The 24,461-nt window shown below is 41.8% G+C and overlaps 2 protein-coding genes across 3 annotated transcripts in view; both read right to left on the minus strand.

Annotated features, from left to right (window-relative positions):
* Positions 1 to 700: 700 nt before the first annotated feature.
* LOC148394832 (mucin-5AC-like) lies at positions 701 to 15,817 on the minus strand. The gene is made up of 16 exons (XM_088381819.1): positions 15,662 to 15,817; positions 15,466 to 15,516; positions 15,354 to 15,384; positions 15,135 to 15,161; positions 14,688 to 14,865; positions 11,897 to 12,006; positions 7,904 to 8,075; positions 7,701 to 7,810; positions 7,014 to 7,185; positions 6,084 to 6,193; positions 3,662 to 3,833; positions 3,409 to 3,518; positions 2,609 to 2,780; positions 2,313 to 2,422; positions 1,885 to 2,056; positions 701 to 1,598 (listed from the first exon to the last, which is right to left on the minus strand). Exons 2-16 carry the CDS (start codon positions 15,478 to 15,480, stop codon positions 1,496 to 1,498), a joined length of 1,764 nt encoding a protein of 587 aa, XP_088237945.1. The 5' UTR covers positions 15,481 to 15,516; positions 15,662 to 15,817; the 3' UTR covers positions 701 to 1,495.
* Positions 15,818 to 18,278: 2,461 nt separating this feature from the next.
* Positions 18,279 to 24,461, minus strand: part of LOC148394833 (RNA-binding protein Musashi homolog 2-like) — a 166,989-nt gene continuing 160,806 nt past the window's right edge. Inside the window, exon 13 of one of the 2 annotated variants that reach the window (XM_088381751.1) lies at positions 18,279 to 19,292. The gene's annotated coding sequence lies outside the window, so the exon portion shown is untranslated. The remainder of the gene's footprint in view (positions 19,293 to 24,461) is intronic. The other variant, XM_088381743.1, reaches the window with a different exon arrangement.

Here is a 24,461-nt window from a genome sequence, read left to right on the forward strand (position 1 = left end):
AATCAAAGCCAGCACCTCTGAACTGAACTGTGCAATCCTTATCCAAACACAAATGATTTAATTTTATTAGCGATTGACGTACTCTGTAAACCGAAAGCAACAAACTTTGCTTTGCTGTTCATGAGACATAGAGCCAGGCATGCTTCCCCCATATAGACACAATCATTAGAAGACTCCAGGCTTTTGATAGCATCAAAGTCTTTAATGTAATGGATTCTAGTTTGAGCTGTGCAGTAATAACCCTACGAGCTGTAACCTCTTACACAATGCCAACTGCTTGTTGTCAGCCCAGGCTCTTAACTCAGTGGTCAGTGCTTTGTGTTGGTAGCAGTATGAGTTGTAACTTTGTATTTAAGTGCTTTATTTCTTTACTTCTATTTTTGTCACCTACTGGAGGTTGTGTTTATATGTTCTGGGTTGCTAAATTAAATTATAAAATGATTCATTATTTGATTAAGTTAAAAAGGCAGTCTTTATTCAGGGTCCATCTCCATAGACATAAAAGAGAGATTTAAAGACTGGATTCTGGATTTTGGTGTCAGTGTGAATTTGGAAACCACCATGCGCTTGTCTCGTGCTGGACATGACATCATGCGGCCGAAAAGTGTTCGAAAAAACAGCCTTCAGAGGACTCAGCCTGTAATCTTGAATATAGCCATTGTGTGCAGGAGTCATCTTTTATTTGTTTTCTCTTAACAGTTTGAATGCTGAGTTACATAATACTTTATCTTTGAAAGGCTACAGACAGATTTTCCAACACAAGTACATGCAAAAATATTTCTCTATATATAAAGGGGCATTTGCCATGGCATTTGATTATTTCTTGAAGCAAATCTCCTAAATTTAAATAACACTGAGCTGTTCTGTAATTTGTGACATCCAGTGAAGATATACATATTTTTAAGGGTGTGGGGATCTAGAAAATAGTTTGGGGTAATTCATGCTGGTCTACCAACAACGTGATTGATGCCTGCAACTGCAGCTGGGAATTATTTTCAAACCCATCCATCCATTATCTGGACCACTTGTCCGCACGGGGGTTGCGGACATGCTGGAGCTTATCCCAGCTGTCATCAGCCAGTAGGCGTGGGACACCCTGAACTGGTTGCCAGCCAATCGCAGGGCACACAGAGATGAACAACCATCCGCACTTGCACTCACAACTATGGGCAATTTGGAGTGCCCAATCGGCCTACCAAGCATGTTTTTGGGTTGTGGGAGGACCCGGAGAAAACTCCACACAGGGAGGGTTGGAGGTGGAATTGAACCCGCATCCTCTGAACTGTGAGGCAGACGTACTCACCAGATGCCGCCTATTTTTAAGTCATTAAAAAAATAAAATGCCACTTTGTTTTGAATGCAATGTAATGCTATAAAAATCACAAAAATCATATCACAGCACTCAGTGATAGATCAAAAAAAGAAGTTGTTGAAATTAGTAGTTCATTAACACTTTTTACAGAATACAGATTTTGACATTTGACTAAATTACACTTTACCATTCTTCGCACAGGCATCCAAAGCGAACTTTGTAGTCATAGCATTGTTTGTTTGTCTGGTCCTGGTTGCGACAGCCAAATCCCTCAGTAGGACTAAATCTGCAAAATTATGAAAATATACATATACATATACAGTAAACTGAACACAATATATCATATTGTGATTAAAAGTTCATATCAGGGGTCAATTAAAACAAAAGGTAGTTGCTTGAAACCAACAAATGAAAGTTGAGCAAAAGCTGTTATCCAAAAGTTTGTTGAACCCCAATTGAGACCACTGTCAACAATGAACTTAAATACCAAAGAGACATGACAGTTGATCTCATGTTTGTGGACACAGAAAAAAAAAACATACAACAATGTTTTTACCATTAAGCCAACTTACTTGTAAGGTGTCTGGCCGGTGTACATAAAAGGATAGTCATAATAAGCTGTGACAACTTCGATGTCGACAGGGTGTTCGCAGATATCAGGATAATATTGCTTTAGGTCAGATAGAAGCTCAAAGTCTCCTGTTCCATACGGGTTGTCATGGTTAAACCATGGGGTGTAGCACACTGTTTGGTGGACATTATAATAAGTCAGTAAGTAAGTAAGTAAGTAAGTAAGTAAGTAAGTCAGTCAGTCAGTCAGTCAGTCAGTCAGTCAGTCAGTCAGTCAGTCAGTCAGTCAGTCAGTCAGTCAGTCAGTCAGTCAGTCAGTCAGTCAGTCAGTCGAGAGAGAGAGAGAGAGAGAGAGAGAGAGAGAGAGAAAGAGAGAGCGCATCTTGAAATCTGGTTATTCATTGAATGGTCAATATGACCATTGACTTACAATTTGGATGGCAGAATTTTATGGGGCACTCAAAGCGCACTTCGTAATCTGAACAATTTCCATTCTTCTGGTCTGAATTTTTACAGATGAAACCTGTTACTGTGTCAGCTCTGCATAGACAGTTGAAAATCAGTTAGTGCATTGTGCTAACAGCTTTATACTCAGTTGAATTGTTTGAATCGAGATCTATTGTAGGGCATCCTCATCTAATTGTTATGAAGTTACCCCCCCCCCCCCATCCCTCATAGATCACCTAATGGTTATGAAGTTATCCCCCCTACTGTACTGGTACTCACACAATAATCACATCACCCGTTGAATCCACACTGGCACCGGATTTTGTGCGGGCCTCAATGGAAGCAGGCACATCACATATTCTCAATGGGAATTGCTCCCGAATTGTAGAAATCTTTTCAAAGTCACCCTGTTGGTTGGGGTCGTCAATATCAAACCACTCAGTCCAACACACTGAAGCCATTGTCAGAGAAGAAGGAAATTGCATGGTGTGATCAAAAAATGAACATAATTAGTAAAAATAAACAACAATTGTCCCATGACAAACACGCACAAAGTTTTAGCACACTTTTTTCATTAATTATCATGCAAAAGTGTGTCCAAGGTGACAATTGTGTAATTTGAAGTAAGTAAGTAAGTAAGAAAATAGGAAGTAAGTATAAACTGCAACTCTTTGATTTACCCTGCTTTTCAAGAAAGCATGCAATTTTTTGGAGCATGACATTTTTTTTTTATGCCTTACTGTTACTCAGATAGTTATTTGTTCACAGTAAAATGTAAATTTAGCAGTTTACAGGGGAACTAGATGGATATTCCAGATGACATGAACATAGGATGATTTTTTTTTATAAGTAATGTTCTCATTCATAAAAGACAGATTCAGCATAAATGGTTGGGATCCACTGTGTGTATTGTGTTTACTTGTCAAGAAATGGTGCCCTAGTCTGCAACCTACCTTTCACATGTACTTCTCACAAACTCACTTTTGGGGGGTTTCAAGGAGAAGAACCTGATTTTTAGAATGCCATGAGGCATTTATAGTGTGGGACTTTCATCTAAGGAATAATTTAATCATGGTTACCTGGTGGTTTGCAGAAATTAAGTGGACACTTGAAACGAACACGATAATCAGCACACATGCCATCCTCCTGATCATAATTTTCACATATAAATCCTGTATTGACGTCAGCTCTGTTGGGAAACAGAATTGGGTCAGTCTTGCATCCTTTATAATTGGTTCAGATGTTACTACAGCAGTTTCTTAAAAAATGCCTATAACCATTGACACAAATTGAGTGTAAGAAAAAGAAATCAGTGGTAGATCTAATACTTACACTCGAATTATGTCCCCTGTTGAAGCCACACTGAACCCATGTACAGTTTGGACTTCAATTTGAATTGGAGTCTGGCAAATTTTGTATGGATATTTGCAGCGCAGCTTACTAATAGTCTCATAGTCTCCAGCACCAGAGGGGTCATCCCTATCAAGCCATGGAGTCCAGCATTCTGGAGCAATCACGAAAAGGAGGTACATTGCAAGAGATCATGAATCAAAGAATGATATGAAATTAACTTTGGAGAGCTATTTTTCAACGTCAATATATGTATTTGTATCAACATATTTCTGAACTAATTCTTCATGGATTACCAGGCTTGTTTTATTATTGGTTTATCACAACTTAAAACACATACCGTATTTTCCGGACTATAAGTCGCTCCGGAGTATAAGTCGCACCAGCCATAAAATGCCCCAAAAAGTGAAAAAAAAACATATAAGTCGCTCCGGAGTATAAGTCGCATTTTGGGGGCAATTTATTCGACAAAATCCCACACCAAAAACAGTCATGAACGAGCAACAACAGGCTAAACGATAGCAACAACAGGCTAAACGATAGGTATGCTAACGTGACAAACACAAACAAAGAGCTGAGAACGGGCCTGACGTAACATATAGAGTGATTAAGGACAACTATTACATGAATAACATGTTTATAAAACCATCAGTGTCACTCCAATTCATTAAATAGCAACAACAGGCTAAACGATAGGTATGCTAACGTGACAAACTCAAACAAAGAGCTGAGAACGGGCCTGACGTAACATATAGAGTGATTAAGGACAACTATTACATGAATAACATGTTTATAAAACCATCGATGTCACTCCAATTCATTAAATAGCAACAACAGGCTAAACGATAGGTATGCTAACGTGACAAACTCAAACAAAGAGCTGAGAACGGGCCTGACGTAACATATAGAGTGATTAAGGACAACTATTACATGAATAACATGTTTATAAAACCATCGGTGTCACTCCAATTCATTAAATCCATCGATCGTTCTTTGTCAACAATGGGTGCGCACGGCTGAGGGCGCTTGCACTTCAAAATATTCCACAGGCTCATATAACGATAGATAAACTATATTTCAAATAACTATAATACAAGCCAATAATATTATCAAACCATCCGTGCACTTTAATTCCATTAAATCCATCGATCAAATTCCTCGTCCTTTGTCAACATCGCCGCGCGTGCGCCCTGACGTCAGCCTCGTCTTTATTCCACAGATCTACTATATAACTATATTGTAGCGTTGACAAAATACAAGGATAGACGTGGGTTTGGTAAACGGCTCTTTATTAAACAAAACAAACTTCCAAGCGTGTGGCGGCGTGGACTTCCAGACAGACCGGGCGTGCGTAATGGCCATGTCCGAGCCCCGCGCACCGTTCGCGGACAGCCACTCGGTCGAGCGCCGGCCCCCGACTAAGCGGAGACCGGGCGCGCGTAAAAGCCATAATAGTTTTTCAAACCTTCGATGTCACTCCAAATCCTTAATTCCTTCAAACTCTTTGTCCTTCGTGTCACTTAGAAATGATCACCGCTAATGATGCCGGTAGTCCTTACGTGGGTATGGTTGTCCTTTATGTAAACAACCGCGCCGTGCCACTGACGTCACTTGAAATAGTAATCCCTTGGTACATCACGGCTCTCCAAACTTTCTTTCTGCTGCTCGATTACTGTTTTCAGCTGCATATTTTACAACTTGAAGTTTGTAACCTGCAAAATATGAGTTTCTTTTTGGTGCCATTTTTCTTAAACCCACCCAGTTGATGAGTCACGGCCAACGGTAAAATTTAGAGCGCCCTCATCCAGTTTCGTCTGAAAATATAATTTTTTTTGGTTGTTTTATCAAAGTCAAAGTCTGCTTTACCGTCGATTTTTTTTTTTTTTTTATATACTAAGACACACAAAGAGATTGAAATTACGTTTCCACTATCCCTCGGTGAGATAGTACACATATGCATACAAGCAACACAAAAAAAACCCAAGAAGGCACTAACAATGAATAAATAAGAGTGTTGAATAAATGATAAATAAACAAATAATAATAAATAATAATAATAAATATAAGAGGAGCAAAAATGGAGCAAGTGTACATACAGCAGACAGTGGACTTGGATATGGTGCTTTAAAGTGTTAATTGCTTTATTTGATGTTTTCTCTATTTTTTATGTTTTGAATATGTTCAAGATAAAGATATAAAAGCATGTGAAGTGATCAACTATACTAAAAATAACATGGGAAGTGGTCAACTATACTTGTAAGTGATGTCTTAATGATCAAGTAAAAATTTGTGAAAAAAAACATATACAAGTCGCTCCTGAGTATAAGTCGCCCCCCCACCCAAACTATGAAAAAAAACGCGACTTATAGTCCGGAAATTACGGTATTTAATTAAGCATGATTACCTTGTTCTTTGCAGAAATCATTTGGACATATGAAACGAACTTTATAATCAGAGCACTGTCCACTCTTCTGGTCATCATTTTTACAGATAAACCCAGTAGTTGCATCCAGTCTGCAGAAATGAAAGGAGTCACTTAAATCAGAACAACATAGGAAAAGCTGCTTTCAATTAGCCTTTCAATTGTGGAGGACGAACACTGCCAAAATACACCAAAATATAAATAAATAAATCCATCCGTCCATTATCTGTACCGCTTGTCCCCACGGGGGTTGCGGACGCGCTGGAGCCTATCCCAGCTGTCATCAGGCAGTAGGCAAGGGACACCCTGAACCGGTTGCCAGCCAATCGCAGGGCACACCGAGACGAATAATCATCCGCACTTGCAACTACGGGCAATTTGGAGTGCTCAATCGGCCTACCAAGCATGTTTTTGGGAAGTGAGTGGAAACCGGAGGACCTGGAGAAAACCCACGCAGGCACGGGGAGAACACGCAAACTCCACACAGGGAGGGCCGGAGGTGGAATCAAACCCGCATCCTCTGAACTGTGAGGCGGACGTACTAACCAGTGTGCCACCGAACTACCTAAATAAATAAATATTTAATTGTATTTTATTTCCACATTTATTTTGCTATTTATTTTTAATTCTTAAATATTTGTTATTTTTTTATTTCAATTTTTACATTTGTGTTTATTTGCATGTGTATTTATTTTTGATTTTGGTACTTTTCTCTATAGAAAAGTAGTTCAGTGTACATTTATTTTGTGGGAAATGGAAGTTCCTTCATATATCAGATCTGATATAACAGATCTGATTGGACTGAATAGTAGTTTACATACCTCAATAGGAAAATAAAATTGAGCGTTATGCTTGCTAGACTCCCATAAATTTATCATAGATGTGTATATTTGCGGTGGATCCAGGACTTACACAGCAATGACATCCCCGGTTGAAGACAGACTATTTCCAGCGACAGTATTGACCTCAATGTCAAGCGGAAATGGGCAGATTTCATTTGGGTTTCCAAATTGGAGTTTCTGGAGTAACTCGAAGTCTCCGGCATCAGTAGGGTCATCTTGGTCGTACCATGTAGTCATGCACACTAAAGAGTTGCATCCACGGAAGAAGATAAAGAAAACATTGGTGTAAATGTGCATGGTTTTCTGGATTTAAATGAAAAAGTTTAGAATTCTATTTTCAAAACCTGCTCCAAAATGTGTGGTGTTAGTGTAGTAATTGAATTATTTTACTAATGTATACACTAATATCACCTGTGATATTTCACCAACATATATGTACTGTGTAAATTATCCTTTCATAATAAAAACCTAATGGATGAAAAACAAATGCAGTGTGGAGAATCCCAAGACAAACATGAGGACATAAAAGGGAAATAGTTATATAGTATACACAAACAACAAAAAGATAACCAATAGCACTTTAAAAAAAGCAACAGACAACATGAACGTGGGGTAAATTAATGAATTCAAATTTACAAGATAGAATACTACTTATACATTATTTCCTGACTCTGAAATGTTTTAGCCTTGTCATTAGAAAAACAATTCTGCCAATAAAAAGCTAAAACTTACTGTAGTGTTTTATGTTCATGATTACCTTTTGGTTTGCAGAACTCAAGGGGACACAAGAAACGAACTTGGTAATCTGTACAATTACCATACGGCTGGTCACAATTTCTACAAACAAATCCTACGTCTGTGTCAGCTCTGTGAGGACAAACAGCGGATTCAATCAGTTTCCGTCTAAAATACATGTCAGCACTTTATCTTGACAGCATTTGTAGTTCATCTTGTACTTACGCGAGAATCACATCGCCCGTTGAACTAACATCATCTCCAGATGTGGTTGTGATCTCAATTTTAATTGGATGGTCGCAGATCTCCCAAGGATACTCTTTGTGCAGGTCAGGAAGAGTTTCAAAATCTCCATGACCAAGGGGGTTGTCTCGGTCAAACCATGGAGTCCAGCATTCTGGAGCAGGTATTTAGAGCAGAGGTGACAAACTCATTTTTGTCACAGGCCACATCGTAGTTATGGTTTTCTTTGGAGGGGCATTATGACTGACTATGAACTTAAATGTACGATCACCTCATTTTACACACACACACACACACACACACACACACACACACACACACACACACACACACACACACACACACACACACACACACACACACACACACACACACACACACAGCTTATTGAAATATTATTACATTATTTTAAAAGGGGCATTGAGAACAAAAATCCTTGCAATATCTCAACATTTTTAAAAGTGAAGACAATTTGCAATTTTTTTGGGTCAACCATGAGTTTCATTCATTAAAGCTCAGATGTCTGATTAAGAAATTAAAACTGCTATCGTGGGTCTGAAACATACTTGCCAACTTTGGGTTAAAAAAACAAATGGTTTTCATTCATTCATTTCCCCCCCATAATAATATTAGCGATGGGAAAATTAGATGCTTCAATGAACCTGTTGTTGTAATTTTTACTCCTCTAGACGGTGCTGTTGTTTTGAAGAAAGGCAGTTAAGAAATGGCTAGACAGTCTGTTTTCAGTTCGATGTCAAACAGAGAGTGCCATCGAGAGGAGTAAAAAAAATACTACTAGTTAATGAAGTCTGAAGCTTCATTTGGCCATCACTAGGGAATGTGCATGTGGAAATAGCCCATTGCATTATGTAAAAAAAAATGCTGAATGAAAATGCACTGCAGCCACATTAAAGCTCTAAAATTAAGAATAAACGATTTTATTTACCATAGTTTCCAGACTATGAGCCACACCTAAATATAAGCCGCACCAACTAAAATTGGGGTGAAATCATGTTTTGTTCATATAAAAGCCGCATTGGACTATAAGCCACAGGTGTTTTAAATGTCCTCAATTCTATTACCTGTATTACAAAATCAAATCCTTTTTCAATATCATAAAAAATAATGAAGAATCCATAGATAAGCCGCACCAAACTATAAGCCACAGGGTTCAAAGCTTGTGCAAAAAGTAGCGTCTTATTGTCCAAAAATTACAGTAATTAATGTATGAACATATTGTTATAATGTAAGCCAAATGCTTAAAACAAAACAGTGTTTTTACTTGCGCATATATACAAGTAAATACCCCGTAGCATTATGGGGAAAATGCTATATTTATAGCATTCAGCTTCAAGTGCATTCAAATGGATTTGCAAGTACATTTGAACGTAGGTATTGGCCGTCCAAATATGTTTTACTCCACATTGGCAGGTCCATACTGCCATACAAGTGAAGCAAATTTTCCTGAAAGGCGGAACAGCCTGTTTAAAATGGAGTTATTCAAAGAAGCAAAATTTTTTTTGTAGTACCGTAAAATAAGTCGCGTTTTTTTTCATAGTTTGGGTGGGGGGGCGACTTATACTCAGGAGCGACTTATATATGTTTTTTTTTCACAAATTTTTACTTGATCATTAAGACATCACTTACAAGTATAGTTGACCACTTCCCATGTTATTTTTAGTATAGTTGATCACTTCACATGCTTTTATATCTTTATCTTGAACATATTCAAAACATAAAAAATAGAGAAAACATCAAATAAAGCAATTAACACTTTAAAGCACCATATCCAAGTCCACTGTCTGCTGTATGTACACTTGCTCCATTTTTGCTCCTCTTATATTTATTATTATTATTTATTATTATTTGTTTATTTATCATTTATTCAACACTCTTATTTATTCATTGTTAGTGCCTTCTTGGTTTTTTTTTGTGTTGCTTGTATGCATATGTGTACTATCTCACCGAGGGATAGTGGGAACGTAATTTCAATCTCTTTGTGTGTCTTGGTATATGAAAAAAAATCGACAATAAAGCAGTCTTTGACTTTGATAAAACAACCCAAAAAAATTATATTTTCAGACGAAACTGGATGAGGGCGCTCTAAATTTTACCGTTGGCCGTGACTCATCAACTGGGTGGGTTTAAGAAAAATGGCACCAAAAAGAAACTCATATTTTGCAGGTTACAAACTTCAAGTTGTAAAATATGCAGCTGAAAACAGTAATCGAGCAGCAGAAAGAAAGTTTGGAGAGCCGTGATGTACCAAGGGATTACTGTTTCAAGTGACGTCAGTGGCACGGCGCGGTTGTTTACATAAAGGACAAACATACCCACGTAAGGACTACCGGCATCATTAGCGGTGATCATTTCTAAGTGACACGGAGGACAAAGAGTTTGAAGGAATTAAGGATTTGGAGTGACATAGAAGGTTTGAAAAACTATTATGGCTTTTACGCGCGCCCGGTCTCCGCTTAGTCGGGGGCCGGCGCTCGACCGAGTGGCTGTCCGCGAACGGTGCGCGGGGCTCGGACATGGCCATTACGCACGCCCGGTCTGTCTGGAAGTCCACGCCGCCACACGCTTGGAAGTTTGTTTTGTTTAATAAAGAGCCGTTTACCAAACCCACGTCTATCCTTGTATTTTGTCAACGCTACAATATAGTTATATAGTAGATCTGTGGAATAAAGACGAGGCTGACGTCAGGGCGCACGCGCGGCGATGTTGACAAAGGACGAGGAATTTGATCGATGGATTTAATGGAATTAAAGTGCACGGATGGTTTGATAATATTATTGGCTTGTATTATAGTTATTTGAAATATAGTTTATCTATCGTTATATGAGCCTGTGGAATATTTTGAAGTGCAAGCGCCCTCAGCCGTGCGCACCCATTGTTGACAAAGAACGATCGATGGATTTAATGAATTGGAGTGACACCGATGGTTTTATAAACATGTTATTCATGTAATAGTTGTCCTTAATCACTCTATATAATACGTCAGGCCCGTTCTCAGCTCTTTGTTTGTGTTTGTCACGTTAGCATACCTATCGTTTAGCCTGTTGTTGCTATTTAATGAATTGGAGTGACACCGATGGTTTTATAAACATGTTATTCGTGTAATAGTTGTCCTTAATCACTCTATATGTTACGTCAGGCCCGTTCTCAGCTCTTTGTTTGAGTTTGTCACGTTAGCATACCTATCGTTTAGCCTGTTGTTGCTATTTAATGAATTGGAGTGACACCGATGGTTTTATAAACATGTTATTCATGTAATAGTTGTCCTTAATCACTCTATATGTTACGTCAGGCCCGTTCTCAGCTCTTTGTTTGAGTTTGTCACGTTAGCATACCTATCGTTTAGCCTGTTGTTGATATTTAATGAATTGGAGTGACACTGATGGTTTTATAAACATGTTATTCATGTAATAGTTGTCCTTAATCACTCTATATGTTACGTCAGGCCCGTTCTCAGCTCTTTGTTTGTGTTTGTCACGTTAGCATACCTATCGTTTAGCCTGTTGTTGCTATCGTTTAGCCTGTTGTTGCTCGTTCATGACTGTTTTTGGTGTGGGATTTTGTCGAATAAATTGCCCCCAAAATGCGACTTATACTCCGGAGCGACTTATATATGGTTTTTTTCACTTTTTGGGGCATTTTATGGCTGGTGCGACTTATACTCCGGAGCGACTTATAGTCCGGAAAATACGGTAAATATTCCATCCGTCCATATTCTGAACCGTTGTTCCTCATGAAGGTCGCAGACGTGATGGAGCCCATCCCGACAGTCTTTGGGCAGTAGACCCTGAACTGGTTGCAGTCAATCGCAGGCCACACATAGACGAACCATCCACACTTGCAATCATACTTACGGGCAATTTGATGACGGCTGGGATAGGCTCCAGCACGCACGCGACCCCCATGGGGACAGGTGCTACCAAAACACAACCATCAGCCCATATATGGACAAATTACCTTCAAGAGGGCAGAAGTTAAGGGGGCACTGAAAACGAACTTCATAATCTGAACAACTTCCAGTAGCTTGGTCAGCATTTACACAGATAAATCCTCTTGTTGTGTCAAATCTGCAGAGATGGCAAGATTCAGTAGATTTAGACGCATTCATGCGTTCAACTTGTATGTCAATACGTGTGTCTATTCCTGTTCCTGTCACTGACCCCCACCCCCCACAAGAAATTTGTTTGTCCGTCTGTTTTCTATACTGTTTCTCCTCATGAGTGTTTACCAGCCAATTGGAGGGCACATTTGTTGTTGTGTCCCCAAAGATAGTGTTAATCTTCGTTTCACTGCTGCTTGGTGGTGGAGCTGTCTACCTTCTCATTAGACTTAAAGGGAACGGTAAAGCGATGTGATAGAACTACGTATATTAAAAAATTATGTCAGTGCTAGAATTTCCCTCTGAAAAAAGACATTTAACGGTCTTTTGGAACAGAAGGGCGGTACGCTTACTGATGCCCACTTTTTGGGCGAAGTCTGCTTGATTTGACAGATCAGCCTGACTACGTCACGGAAGGAAGCGATCACAAAGTCAGATGAACCCTTATCAATTTCATTTGAATATATAATGACGTATGCTTATATAAAGCCTCTTGAAACGCATTGTGTTTGCATATGTTGGTGACTGGTGAAAGGAAATTGACGTGACAGGGCACTTCAGCTGCAGAGAAGCTGATCATTTCTCTAAAATCAGACACTGATAGGCTAATACTTGTGATATATGTTAAAGTAGTCATAAGTATAGATGTTCATATAAAATTTAGTGCTAATTGATCGGTATTGTGGGGCATTTTTAGCGATATATTTCCAATGGGAAAATTGTGATTGCTTCCTTTGGCAATGTCATCAACCAAGACATGAAGGGGAGGGGTGCGTGGCCCTATTCCTCATTAAAAGTGGGCACTTTGAAAGGCATTCGTTGTTTCATTAATTCTCCAAAACGAATACCGTATTTGCCGGTGTATTAGTCGACCTTTTTCGATCCGAAATCGACCAAAAATAATCGACCTCGACTTATACACCAAGTCATAAAATTTAACTTCGTATTCATCGCTTCAAATGTGATGGTAACCAAGGCCATTTCTCATGCATCTCATTGTGCGTGGGTGTGCGTCCGTCAGGCTCATCAAACAGCGAGAAACTGAATCATTATAAAGCGTTCGTCGCAGTAACACGCATCCTCAGCAACAATTTCAAATATTCTCACCTCAATAACGGACATCGAAAGCCAGGCAGCGACGATGACTGCTAGGGGGAAGTACTGGGTATTGAGCGAATGTGCGAGTCATCGCGCGTCAAGCAACGACAATAACTACCGGTACGTAAACATTCAATCGCCATGTCTAAATGAATGTCGTTGGCACTTAGAAAATATTCGCCAAACTTGGCCAGACTTCCAGGGGAAGAGGCCGAATTTTCACTTGTTCTAGCCGACCGGAGGAACCAGCCGAGGCGGACACTTTACGGCGGTTGAGTCGTTGGCACTTAGAAAATATTCGCCAAACTTGGCTGGACTTCCAGGGGAAGAGGCCGAATTTTTACTTGTGATGGCCGACACGGGGAACCAACCGAGGCGGACACTTTACGGCGGTTGAGTCGTTCGCACTTTGAAAATATTTGCCAAACTTGGCCAGACTTCCAGGGGAAGAGGCCGAATTTTCACTTGTGGTGGCCGACATGGGGAACCAGCCGAGGCGGACACTTTACGGCGGTTGAGTCGTTGACACTTAGAAAATATTCGCCAAACTTGGCCAGACTTCCAGGGGAAGAGGCCGAATTTTCACTTGTTCTGGCCGACATGGGGAACCAGCCGAGGCGGACTCTTTATGGCGCAAGAGCCGTTGGCACTTAGAAAATATTCGCCAAACGCTCTCGATGGGACAGAAGACGACCTTATCTGGGAAGAGGAGGAGGAAACCAAGGATAGAGAAGACCAAGAAGATGCCCTTTATGACAACAAACTAAATGAAAATGAATGGAACGAGCTTTTCGGAAATAGCGACGATGAAGACGAATTTTGAACTCTATGTACCGGCAATCACTTTATAATTATAATTTGTTGTTTCTTAACTAAAAATAAACCAGTTTCTAAGAGTGTTCATTGTTGTTAGTCTCTCTCGGCGTGTAATATCACAGGGTCATGAAGTAAATAATATTTAAAATGGCGTATAGATCGCTCGCTACAAACTCGCGAATTTGAACACATTTCGTCAATAAATTTCGCATATTTCTGATTGAATTTTGAAGTTTAATATAATGCAACAATTGAGCTCGACTTATACAAAGGATATATCATAAAATCGTAAATTTCCGTCGAATTTTAGGGGGTCGACTTATACACCGAGTCGACTTATACACCGGCAAATACGGTATATAAAATAGAAAATGCTAACTTTTTTCATTTTCCTAATTAAAAAAAATACAAACTGGGCTAGTTAATGAAAAATTAAGCATCCTCGGTTTACCCTCCCTTTAAGAAAGTAACAAGCATGAAAAACGTTCTTTGCCTTCGTTCTGGGTGGCTTTGGTAAATGCTTTGTATCCTTACAACCCTTTTCTTTCTTTTTTTTAAACCATAGCCAATACTTCAACCTGTATTCATAGTATTCCATGCTCTAGTTTTTAACAAGCATTGCTGAGCAATGACGACAAAGGGTTGGTACTTAGTTGAAATCATTTTCCCTCACAAGATAACCTATTGAATGCACATTCAGCATAAAGAATGTAGCATTGTAAATCTGGTACTTACGCATTGATCGTCTCGCCTGTTGAATTTACGCTGTCTCCAGATACAGTCCGAGCCTCAATTTGAATCGGCACAGGGCAGATTTCCATTGGGTTTTCAAGGCGCAGTCTACTTAGAATTTCAAAGTCTCCAACCCCACTGGGGTTGTCACGATCATACCATCTAGTCCAGCATTCTGCGTCTGCCATCCATGAGGTAGAAAGTGGAGTTGGTGCAAATGTAGAGTAATGAAGCGGGATTAACACAATTAGTTTGACAAAGCACATGGATAAAAAAAATAATAAACTTTGTGAATGAGCTGTAAGAAAGATTGTGTATTCAGATAAATGTCAGCTCACACACTTATAATATTTATATAGTCTTGTGTGAGCCCAACTTATAGTAGATTGTTATGCTTTTAAGTCATACCACAGCTAGATGCAATATGAAGAAAATGGGTAGCATGCGTACGATTGCCGCTGGCTTCCACGTAATGTCCTAAGAAAATACACAATATACACAAAAAGATGTTTATTTTCAATGTTTTTGTTTTGTAATTTTTCAAATGGTGTGTGTGTGTGCGTGTGTGTGCGCGCGTGCGTGTGTGTAAAATGTCTCTGTAAGATGAAAAGATGTTTAAACAAAAGCATTATGCAGTTCAAGGTTTCATTTCTTCAAAAAATATCTTACCAGCATGCAGTAGCGCAATCGTGATTCCCAACTGTAGAAGAACATTAATATTAGATGTATACTGTGTAATGTCAAAACACTCTTTTAAAGTAGGGAAAGGTTTATACATTACCCATTTGATCATCATTAGAATTTTTATTTTTCACAGCAAGTGGAGGCGTTTCTTTGAAAACAACCCCCCAAAAAACAGATATAGTATTACAATCAATCAATAAGTCACAACTGCAAGTATACAATTACTTTTCAAGAAAAACTCTAAGCTTAATTGTACATATATTAAATGCAAGGAAAAACATTAAAATGCTTACATTTCAGAATGCTGCTGTAGAGGTCTTGTGCCAGCATTACAAAACTTCCCAGCCTTAAGTACTTAATAGGTTGGGTCCATGAATTCTGCTCATTGGAATTCATTACCCATACATGCGACTAAAGTTAATCAGGAATGTTTAGTCATCAACTGCAGTCATAGCTACAGCATAGTTTGTGTTGTTTGACAATGTTAAATAGTTGCACAATGACCTTTAAAGACAACTGAATGAAACCACACCTACTAGCAGGTGCTTTATCAAAGGATTGTTGATTCATGATGAATGTCATAACCCTGCAAAACCAAACTCCTGTTTTATTTCATAACCCAATAAGTGATATCTGCATTTTACTGTAAACTGCGTCATTTTCATTGATGATAATCATGAGCCCATATTTATGTTATTACAAACTCATCACTCATCACATACGTACATCCTCAAACACTTTTGCTTCTCACTAACTTGCTGATATTATAGTGTCAGTTGTGCTTAAAAGAGAAGACAAAATCTGACAAGTTTATGGAACTGTCAAAAATTATTTCATGAAGTTCTATGGTGTTGGTCTAGTGTTGCATAACCATCCTGATCTTTTTGAAGTGAACAAAATGACAAGCAACAAAACTTGCTGGCATTTAATGTTAGGGTTTTCCAGGTTATCTTTATCATAGGATTATGTTGGAATGCAACAGGTAATAAATACCTTACCTTGTCCTCCTTATCACAAGATCGTAAAACATCCCCTGAGATGTTTAGACTAGAGGACAAGGGCTTTCTATTCAACCCACTCATACCCCCACTCTGTTTCTCTTAATAAATATTCTCTTGCAGGAAGGAGAGTCCAGAGCTCTATTCGAACATCGCTGCACGCACAGCGACGAATGGACTCTCCACCTGCAGGTGTCCAAAAGGACTTACTTGTCTCCCGTGTGGTTCTTGCAAAATAAATTGGAGTGAACAAATCTCTAACATTTAACCTGTAACAACTGCTGCTACTACAACCTCAAAAATACACACATTTTTGATGATTGTGTTTGTATTTTACTGTATTTTTTTTCTTTATCACTTTGAGTAGACATAGTAATAGTAATAAAGCAATGCAGTATAAACAATGCATAACACATTTGATGTTTTCTTTGATTTGATTTGTTTATTTCAGCAAGTACATAATCAACATTCATTACAATTTCATTTCACATTGTTATACATGACTTGTCAAAAAGGAAGGTGGGTTGAAGCGATTCTGCTTATCTAGTCCCGTCCCGTTTTCAATCAAGTCTTGACACTGCCAGACAGTCTACATATCCACAGTTTTACCTATAATACCACCATAACCAAGTAGAGGAAGAAACAAAGAAACAGAATAACGTTTGATTTGAATCCAGCATGACACGTTAACTGAGTTTTAACAAATTTTGACAGTTTGATTTGATACAGCAGTAACAAGTTAATCAATTTCAAGAGATTTGTAGTCCCAATCTTGCAGGAACCGTCCCTAGCATCAGGCGGCACTTGCACCGAACAATCATAGCTACTCGTCTCCCATGCTGGCCTCCTGTAGCTTGACCATTTTCTTTTTGAGTCCAGACATCTCATGATGGAGCATTATCATCTCTGGTCTCTCTGCTCTCAGCCCTCTGGTTGTTTTCCAAGGTCATTTTGTTCAGCTTTTTGCACATGAGGGTCAGAGAGAGCCAGCTGATGAAAAAGAAGATCAAGATGTGCACATCTTCCACATAATGGGAAGTCAAGTAAGAAAATAATTCTTTGTGCCCGCACTAAACTAAACAATCCCAGAACGTTTTGGCACTCTGATGTCATTTTCAGTAAGTGGCAAAATGGCTGCCCCCTGAGATGGAGGTGCAGGTGGCTTTTGTTGCTTAATTCATATTCCCAAAAGAATGTTGTTTAAACTAGTGGACTAGAATAGACAGTATTATTGAATAAAGAATGTTTTACTTGACTCTCCCTAGAAAGTAGTAAATTATTTTAGAAATACGTAATTGATATTTGAATTATTTGAACCAACAAAAATCCTTTCATATTTGTGTGCTAACACCTTTAACTGAAATCTTGAGCCAGAACTTTTTGCCGGTATTACTGGAATTACTCAAGTATGCATGATACAAGGCAACGCAAACTATTGTGAATACGACAAGTGTAAAATTCTGGAAGAGTCACTTGACAGATTTGCAGCAAGTGTATAGTGTATACATTGGTTGATTTTAATCTGATAGAAACTAATAGGTTTTTACGTAACTATTCTAGTGCACTATGTAGCGTAACCAGTCCGTGCTCTGAAAGCAGACTCAAGTCACTTTGTCGTGCCATTCTGAGCTATTCTCGTGGCAGGCATTCAACTATACTTTGGTTCACCCCTGTTATTTTGTGTAATTAGTTTAAATGTCAAACAGAGCCGCCTTTGGCACAATAATTGTTTAGTCCAAATTCTAGTTTAGGTCCCTCCCTTGTGTTTGGTGTCTACAAAACGCATAGTAACATCAGTGTAACAAGCACTTCAAATATTCCAGGCACTTCATTACAAAGTTTCATGTCTGAATTTAACTCATTAAGTCCCGAAGGGTCAGGTTTTTTTCCTTTAGCCGTGAACCAGTGCGGGTCACCTAGTAAAGACCCAAGAAGAAAGCAGACGTAGGCTCAACTTGGTTCTTTGTCTTTATTAAGATGCAGAAACAGAAACAGGTTGAAAAGCCTGAAACAAGGAAGCCCAAAAAAAAATGCATTAATACAATATACAGGTACTTCAACGTCCTGGGATTTCATTGATTACATGAACTTAAAGTTTCAAATACACAAGTACAAACACCTCAACAGTCTTTTAAATTAGACTAGTCTTACATGTTAGACGGTCTAAAATCACAATGAATTTACCTGTAAATGAAATTGAGGCTTTAAAAGCAATGCTTTGGCCTCGCTCGACACGCGTGACGTCATTATTGATTCTGTTACGTGTTGTCTAGACTAGAAGTGCTGTATGGCTTGTAGCAGTGTGTCGCAGATTCGTAGCCGCAAAGATGGTGTGGCATTTTAAATCAAGGAATGAAAAAAGAAAGAGCCGTCGTTATGACAATGAGCAAATACAACAGTCAGGTAAGCAAGGCAAAGTAACCCCTCTCTTTTTATGGTTAGGCTACCCGTTTATCCTTCTTCTCGTTGCTGACATTGCCCGTGTCAGAAAGATTTTTCTGACGGTCTTTCTGACGGGGGTTCTGACAAACATTCCCTGCAAACCCTCACAATATGTTAGGGTCTGCCAGGTTTGGCCGGCATCCTCCAGCATCATCCACCATCGGAGCCAAAGGTGGTGATCAGTTGACAGCTCCGCAACGCTCTTCACCAGAGTGTCCAAAAAACACGACTGCAAATCCGAGGACACGACAACAAAGTCGATCATCGAACTACAGCCTATGGTATCCTGGTGTCAAGTGCACATATGCCTGAACATGGCGTTCATCATGGACAATCCATTCCGATCCGTTCCTCCCAATCATGCCCCTCCAGGTCTGATTGTCATTGCCCGTGTGAGCATTGCAGTCTCCCAGAGATGGAGTCCAAACGGGGCACACTCTCCAGCACCTCCTTCAGGTACTCCAAAAAGGGTGGGTGTTCTGAACTGCATAGACAGAAACAGCAGTCAGGACCTGTCCCCTCACCCGAAGGCGGAGGGAGGCTACCCTCTTCTTTACTTGGGTGAACCCCAATCAAAAGGTGCACCAGTATAGATTGTAGTAGTGTCATTTATGCTTTTCATCTCAAATGCAGAGCAGCCCGCCACTCCCCTAGCTTCTGTTGCACAGCAATGTGTATGCGTATCACTGGGTGCGCGTGATTGAAGCTTGTTCTCAAAACAGAGTTAAGATAGAAGATGAAAACTACCTTTGTAAGTCAAAAATATTCTTTTGTAAAAGAAGAGTGGGCAGGCTGCGTCCTAATGTATGCTTTTTAAATGCTAAATAGTGCTGTTACAACAAATGCTGCAGCAGCTTTTGACGGTTTTTTGACATGCGTGACTGGTAGATGGCTAAAGTTAGGAGTTGCTTCTATCTGTTATGTCGGTCATTTGGAGTTTAGTCAAGTGACTGATATTAAGAAGAATATCAGAACAAGAAACAAAGAGATGACAGAGAACAGAGGCTTAGTGAGAAAGAGGACAAAAAAAACATTAAGGACTCTGACTTAATGTGAACTGAACACTATTGAAAGTCTTGCTGGAAACTGTGATAACTGGAGGCTCTGCCCAATGTGCAGAAATGTGCCAGAGGAACTAAGTGCTGGTAAAATCTTAGTAAAGCACCTATTTTACTAAGCGGCAAACGATTGCGTGTGTTTTCGAAAGCAACAAGTCAAGTCAAATTTAATTTTCAACGCATTTAATTGTGAACCTGTTGTGCTCCACCAACATAAAAGGTGCGAATAATTTCAGCATAAATTGCATGATGGTGACACCTACTTAATTACTAGTTATTTTTCTCCCTGACGTGAGCTTTTTTAAGCAGCTCAACTGGTTTTCTGTTTCCAGAAACCATGTCTCAAACCATGACGCACTCATTATCATGAAATAAAAAACAAATTAGCAGGTATGTAGCAATTAATTAAACTCGGCCTAAAATAATTTCTACATTTTTCCTACTCTGTGGCTATCCGGTTTGAATGTATCAAGTTGATAAGGATCTTTTTAAAGGAAAAGATTGGTAAGCATCAAGGGTACCTACCAAGTAAACTAAAGTACTCTTTTGTAGACTAGACACTTCCTAGACATAACAATAAGTGTATTGATTGATCAAATTTCACAATTACAATGACAATTTTGGTAGATGATACTCACAGCAACATAGAACTTCCATCTATCCATTTCCAACACCATTTATCCTATTCAGGGTCACGGGGTGTGCTGGAGCCTATCCCAGTTGACAGCGTACACCCTGAACTGGTCGCCAGCAAGTCAAAGGATACACACGGAGACGAACAACCAGTCACAACCACATGTACACCACCACTAAGTGTGAATCGATCCCACGCTTCCCGCAGACAAGTCAGGCGAGTATACCCCTACACCATGGGTAGCCACCTCCAGTCATCGAGGGCAGATGTCCTGCATGTTTTCTATGTCTCTGTTGCAACACACCTGATTCAAATGGTCAGATAATTAACACGGACTGCAGATGCTCCTGATCATTTGAATCAACCTGAATTATCAATTTTTTTTTTTTTACAATGTATGCTATACTCATTGTAAACTGGTTGGGAGCAGCTTATGTTCTGAGGTTGAGCTTAATCAGCAATGAAAACGCAATGCTTTTACTAATAAACCCCTCTGAGTCTAACTGAAATAGTGTCACCAATTGTGGAAATTCTGGTGGACCAGGGTGCAATATTATCCATCCATCCATCCATTCATCCATCTTCTTCCACTTATCAGGGGTCGGGTCGCGGGAGCAGCAGCTTTAGAAGGGACTGCCAGACTTCCCTCTCACCAGCCACGTCATCCAGCTCATCCCGGAGGATCCCAAGGGGTTCCCAGGCTAGCTGAGAGACATAGTCCCTCCAGCGCGTCCTGGGTCGTCCCCGGGGTCTCCTACCGGTGGGACATGCCCGGAACACCTCCCCAGGGAGGCGTCCAGGAGGCATCCTGATGAGATGCCCGAGCCACCTCATCTGGCTCCTCTCAACGTGGAGGAGCAGCGACTCTACTCCGAGTCTCTCCCTGATGACCGTGCTTCTCACCTCATCTCTGAGGGAGAGCCCGGACATCCTGCGGAGGAAACTCATTTCGTCCGCTTGTATCCTGGATCTCGTTCTTTCGGTCACGACCCATAGCTCGGGTAAGGGCGTAAATCGACCGGTAAATTGAGAGCTTTGCCTTTTGGCTCAGCTCTCTCTTTACCACGACGGACCGGTACAGAGTCCGAATTACTGCCGACGCTGCACCGATCCGCCTGTCGATCTCGCGCTCCATCCTGCCCTCACTCGTGAACAAGACCCCAAGATTCTTGAACTCCTCCACTTGGGGCAGGATCTCATCCCCGATCCGGAGAGGCCATTCCACCCTTTCCCGATCAAGGACCATGGACTCAGATTTGGAGGTGCTGACCCTCATCCCGACCGCTTCACACTCGGCTGCGAACCGCTCCAATGAGAGCTGGAGATCACGGCCTGAAGAAGCCAACAGCACCACATTGTCTGCAAAAAGCAGAGACGCAATGGTGAGGTCCCCAAACCCGACCCCCTCAACGCCTCGGCTGCACGTAGAAATTCTGTCCATAAAAATTATGAACAGAATCGGTGAAAAAGGGCAGCCTTGGCGGAGTCCAACCCTCACTGGGAACGAATCCGACTTACTGCCGGAAATGCGGACCAAATTCTGGCATCGGTAATACAGGGACCGAACCGCCCTTATCAATTGGCTCGGCACCCCGTACTCCCGAAGCACCCTCCACAGAACCTTCCGAGGGACACGGTCAAACGCCTTCTCGAAGTCCACAAAACACATGTGGACTGGTTGGGCGAACTCCCATGCACCCTCGAGGATCCTGCCGAGGGTGTAGGGCTGGTCCACTGTTCCACGGCCAGGACGAAAGCCACACTGCTCCTCCTGGATCCGAGGTTCGACCTCCCGACGGACCCTCCTCTCCAGCACCCCTGAATAGACCTTAACCAGGAAGGCTGAGGAGTGTGATTCCCCTGTAATTGGAACACACCCTCCGGTCCCCCTTCTTAAAGAGGGGAACCACCACCCCAGTCTGCCAATCCAGAGGCACCGTCCCCGATGTCCACGCAATGTTGTAGAGCCGTGTCAGCCATGACAGCCCCACAACATCCAGAGCCCTTAAGAACTCATCTACACCTGGGGCCTTGCCACCGAGGAGTTTTTTGACTACCTAAGTGACCGACTGACTCTGGAGAGTCCACCTCAGAGTCTCCAGGCCCCACTTCCACAATGGAAGGCGTGTAGGTGGAATTGAGGAGGTCTTTGACGTATTCTCCGCACCGACTCACGACGTCCCGAGTTGAGGTCAGCAGCACAGTGTAAACAGTGTTGGCGGTGCACTGAGACGCCGGATGGTGGACCAGAATTTCCTCGAAGCCGTTCAGAAGTCATTCTCCATGGCCTCACCAAACTCCTCCCACTCCCGGGTTTTTGCCTCAGCAACCGCCGAAGCCGCGTTCCGCTTGGCCATCCGGTACCTGTCAGCTGCCTCCGGAGTCCCGCAGGCCAAAACGGGCCCGATAGGACTCCTTCTTCAGCTTGACGGCATCCCTTACCACCGGTGTCCAACAGCGGGTTCGGGGATTGCCGCCACGACAGGCACCAATGACCTTACGGCCACAGTTCCGGTCAGCTGCCTCAACAACGGAGGCGCGGAACATGGTCCACTCGGACTCAATGTCCCCCGCCTCCCCTGGGACGTGGGAAAAGGTCTGCCGGGTGGGAGTTTAAGTTCTTCCTGACAGGGGATTCTGTCAGACGTTCCCAGCAGACCCTCGCAGAGCGTTTGGGTCTGCCAGGTCGAACCGGCATCTTCCCCCACCATCGGAGCCAACCCACCACCAGGTGGTGATCAGTCGACAGCTCCGCCCCTCTCTTCACCCGAGTGTCCAAAACATGTGGCCGCAAATCCGATGACACGACTACAAAGTCGATCATCAAACTGCGGCCTAGGGTGTCCTGGTGCCAAGTGCACACATGGACACCCTTATGTTTGAACATGGTGTTCATTATAGAAAATCCGTGTCGAGCACAGAAGTCCAATAATAGAACATCGCTCGAGTTCAGATCGGGGGGGCCGTTCCTCGATCCTAGATTCATCCAATCTCGCCCTTCCAGATCTCACTGTCATTGCCCACGTGAGCATTGAAGTCATCCAGTAGAACGATGGAGTCCCCAGAAGGAGCGCTCTCCAGGACTTCCTCCAGGGACTCCAAGAAGGGTGGGTACGCTTAGTTGCTGTTTGGTGCATAGACACAAACAACAGTCAGGACCCGTCCCTCCATCCGAAGGCGAGGGAGGCTACCCTCTCGTTCACCGGGGTGAACCCCAATATACAGGCGCCCAGCCGGGGGGCAATAAGTATGCCCACACCTGCTCGACACCTCTCACCGTGGGCAACTCCAGAGTCGAAGAGAGTCCAGCCCCTCTCGAGAGGGCTTGTACCAGAGCCCAAACTACGTGTGGAGGCAAGTCCGACTATGTTTAGTCTGAACTTTTCTGCCTCACACACTAGCTCGGGTTCCTTTCCAGCCAGAGAGGTGACATTCCATGTCCCAAGAGCTACCCTCTGCAGCCGGGGTTCGGAACGCCAAGGTCCCCGCCTGTGGCCGCTGCCCAGCTCACTTTGCACCACCCCTCTGAGACCTCCTACAGTCCATGGGAAGGGGGACCCACGTTTTCTTTTCGGGCTATGGCCGGCTGGGGCCCATGGGCGAAGGCCCGGCCACCGGCCGCTCGCCTTCGAGCCCCACCTCCAGGCCTGGCTCCAGAGGGGGGCCCCAGTGACCCGCGTCCGGGCGAGGGAAAACGAAGTCCATCTGTGTTTTTCGTCATAAGTGAGGCGTGCTTTGTCTGGCCCCTCACCTAGGCCCCTTTTGCCATCGGTGACCCTACCAGGGGCATGAAGCCCCAGACAACACGGCTCCTAGGATCATAGGGGCGCAATATAATCCACTTTGAATTATGTTTATATGCTTGACTCTGATTTGCGGTGCCTGTTTCACGGTGCTGGTACCACAACAAAGTCTAGATTCATTCATCCATCGGTATTTATCACATCTGATGATCAATCAA

Source organism: Syngnathus floridae, chromosome 7 (assembly GCF_059516105.1).
Source record: "Syngnathus floridae isolate MCC-2025c chromosome 7, RoL_Sflo_1.0, whole genome shotgun sequence".
NCBI classification, from domain to species: domain Eukaryota; kingdom Metazoa; phylum Chordata; class Actinopteri; order Syngnathiformes; family Syngnathidae; genus Syngnathus; species Syngnathus floridae.

Bases quoted from the DNA above. Each gene is read 5' to 3' on its own strand.
- LOC148394832 (XM_088381819.1), bottom strand. The intron at 7,811-7,903 runs GTAAGTACAAGA...TTGTCCTCACAG, and splicing joins ACGGGCGATGTGATTCTCGC to AGCTGACACAGACGTAGGAT. The intron at 3,519-3,661 runs GTAAGTATTAGA...GTTTCCCAACAG, and splicing joins ACAGGGGACATAATTCGAGT to AGCTGACGTCAATACAGGAT.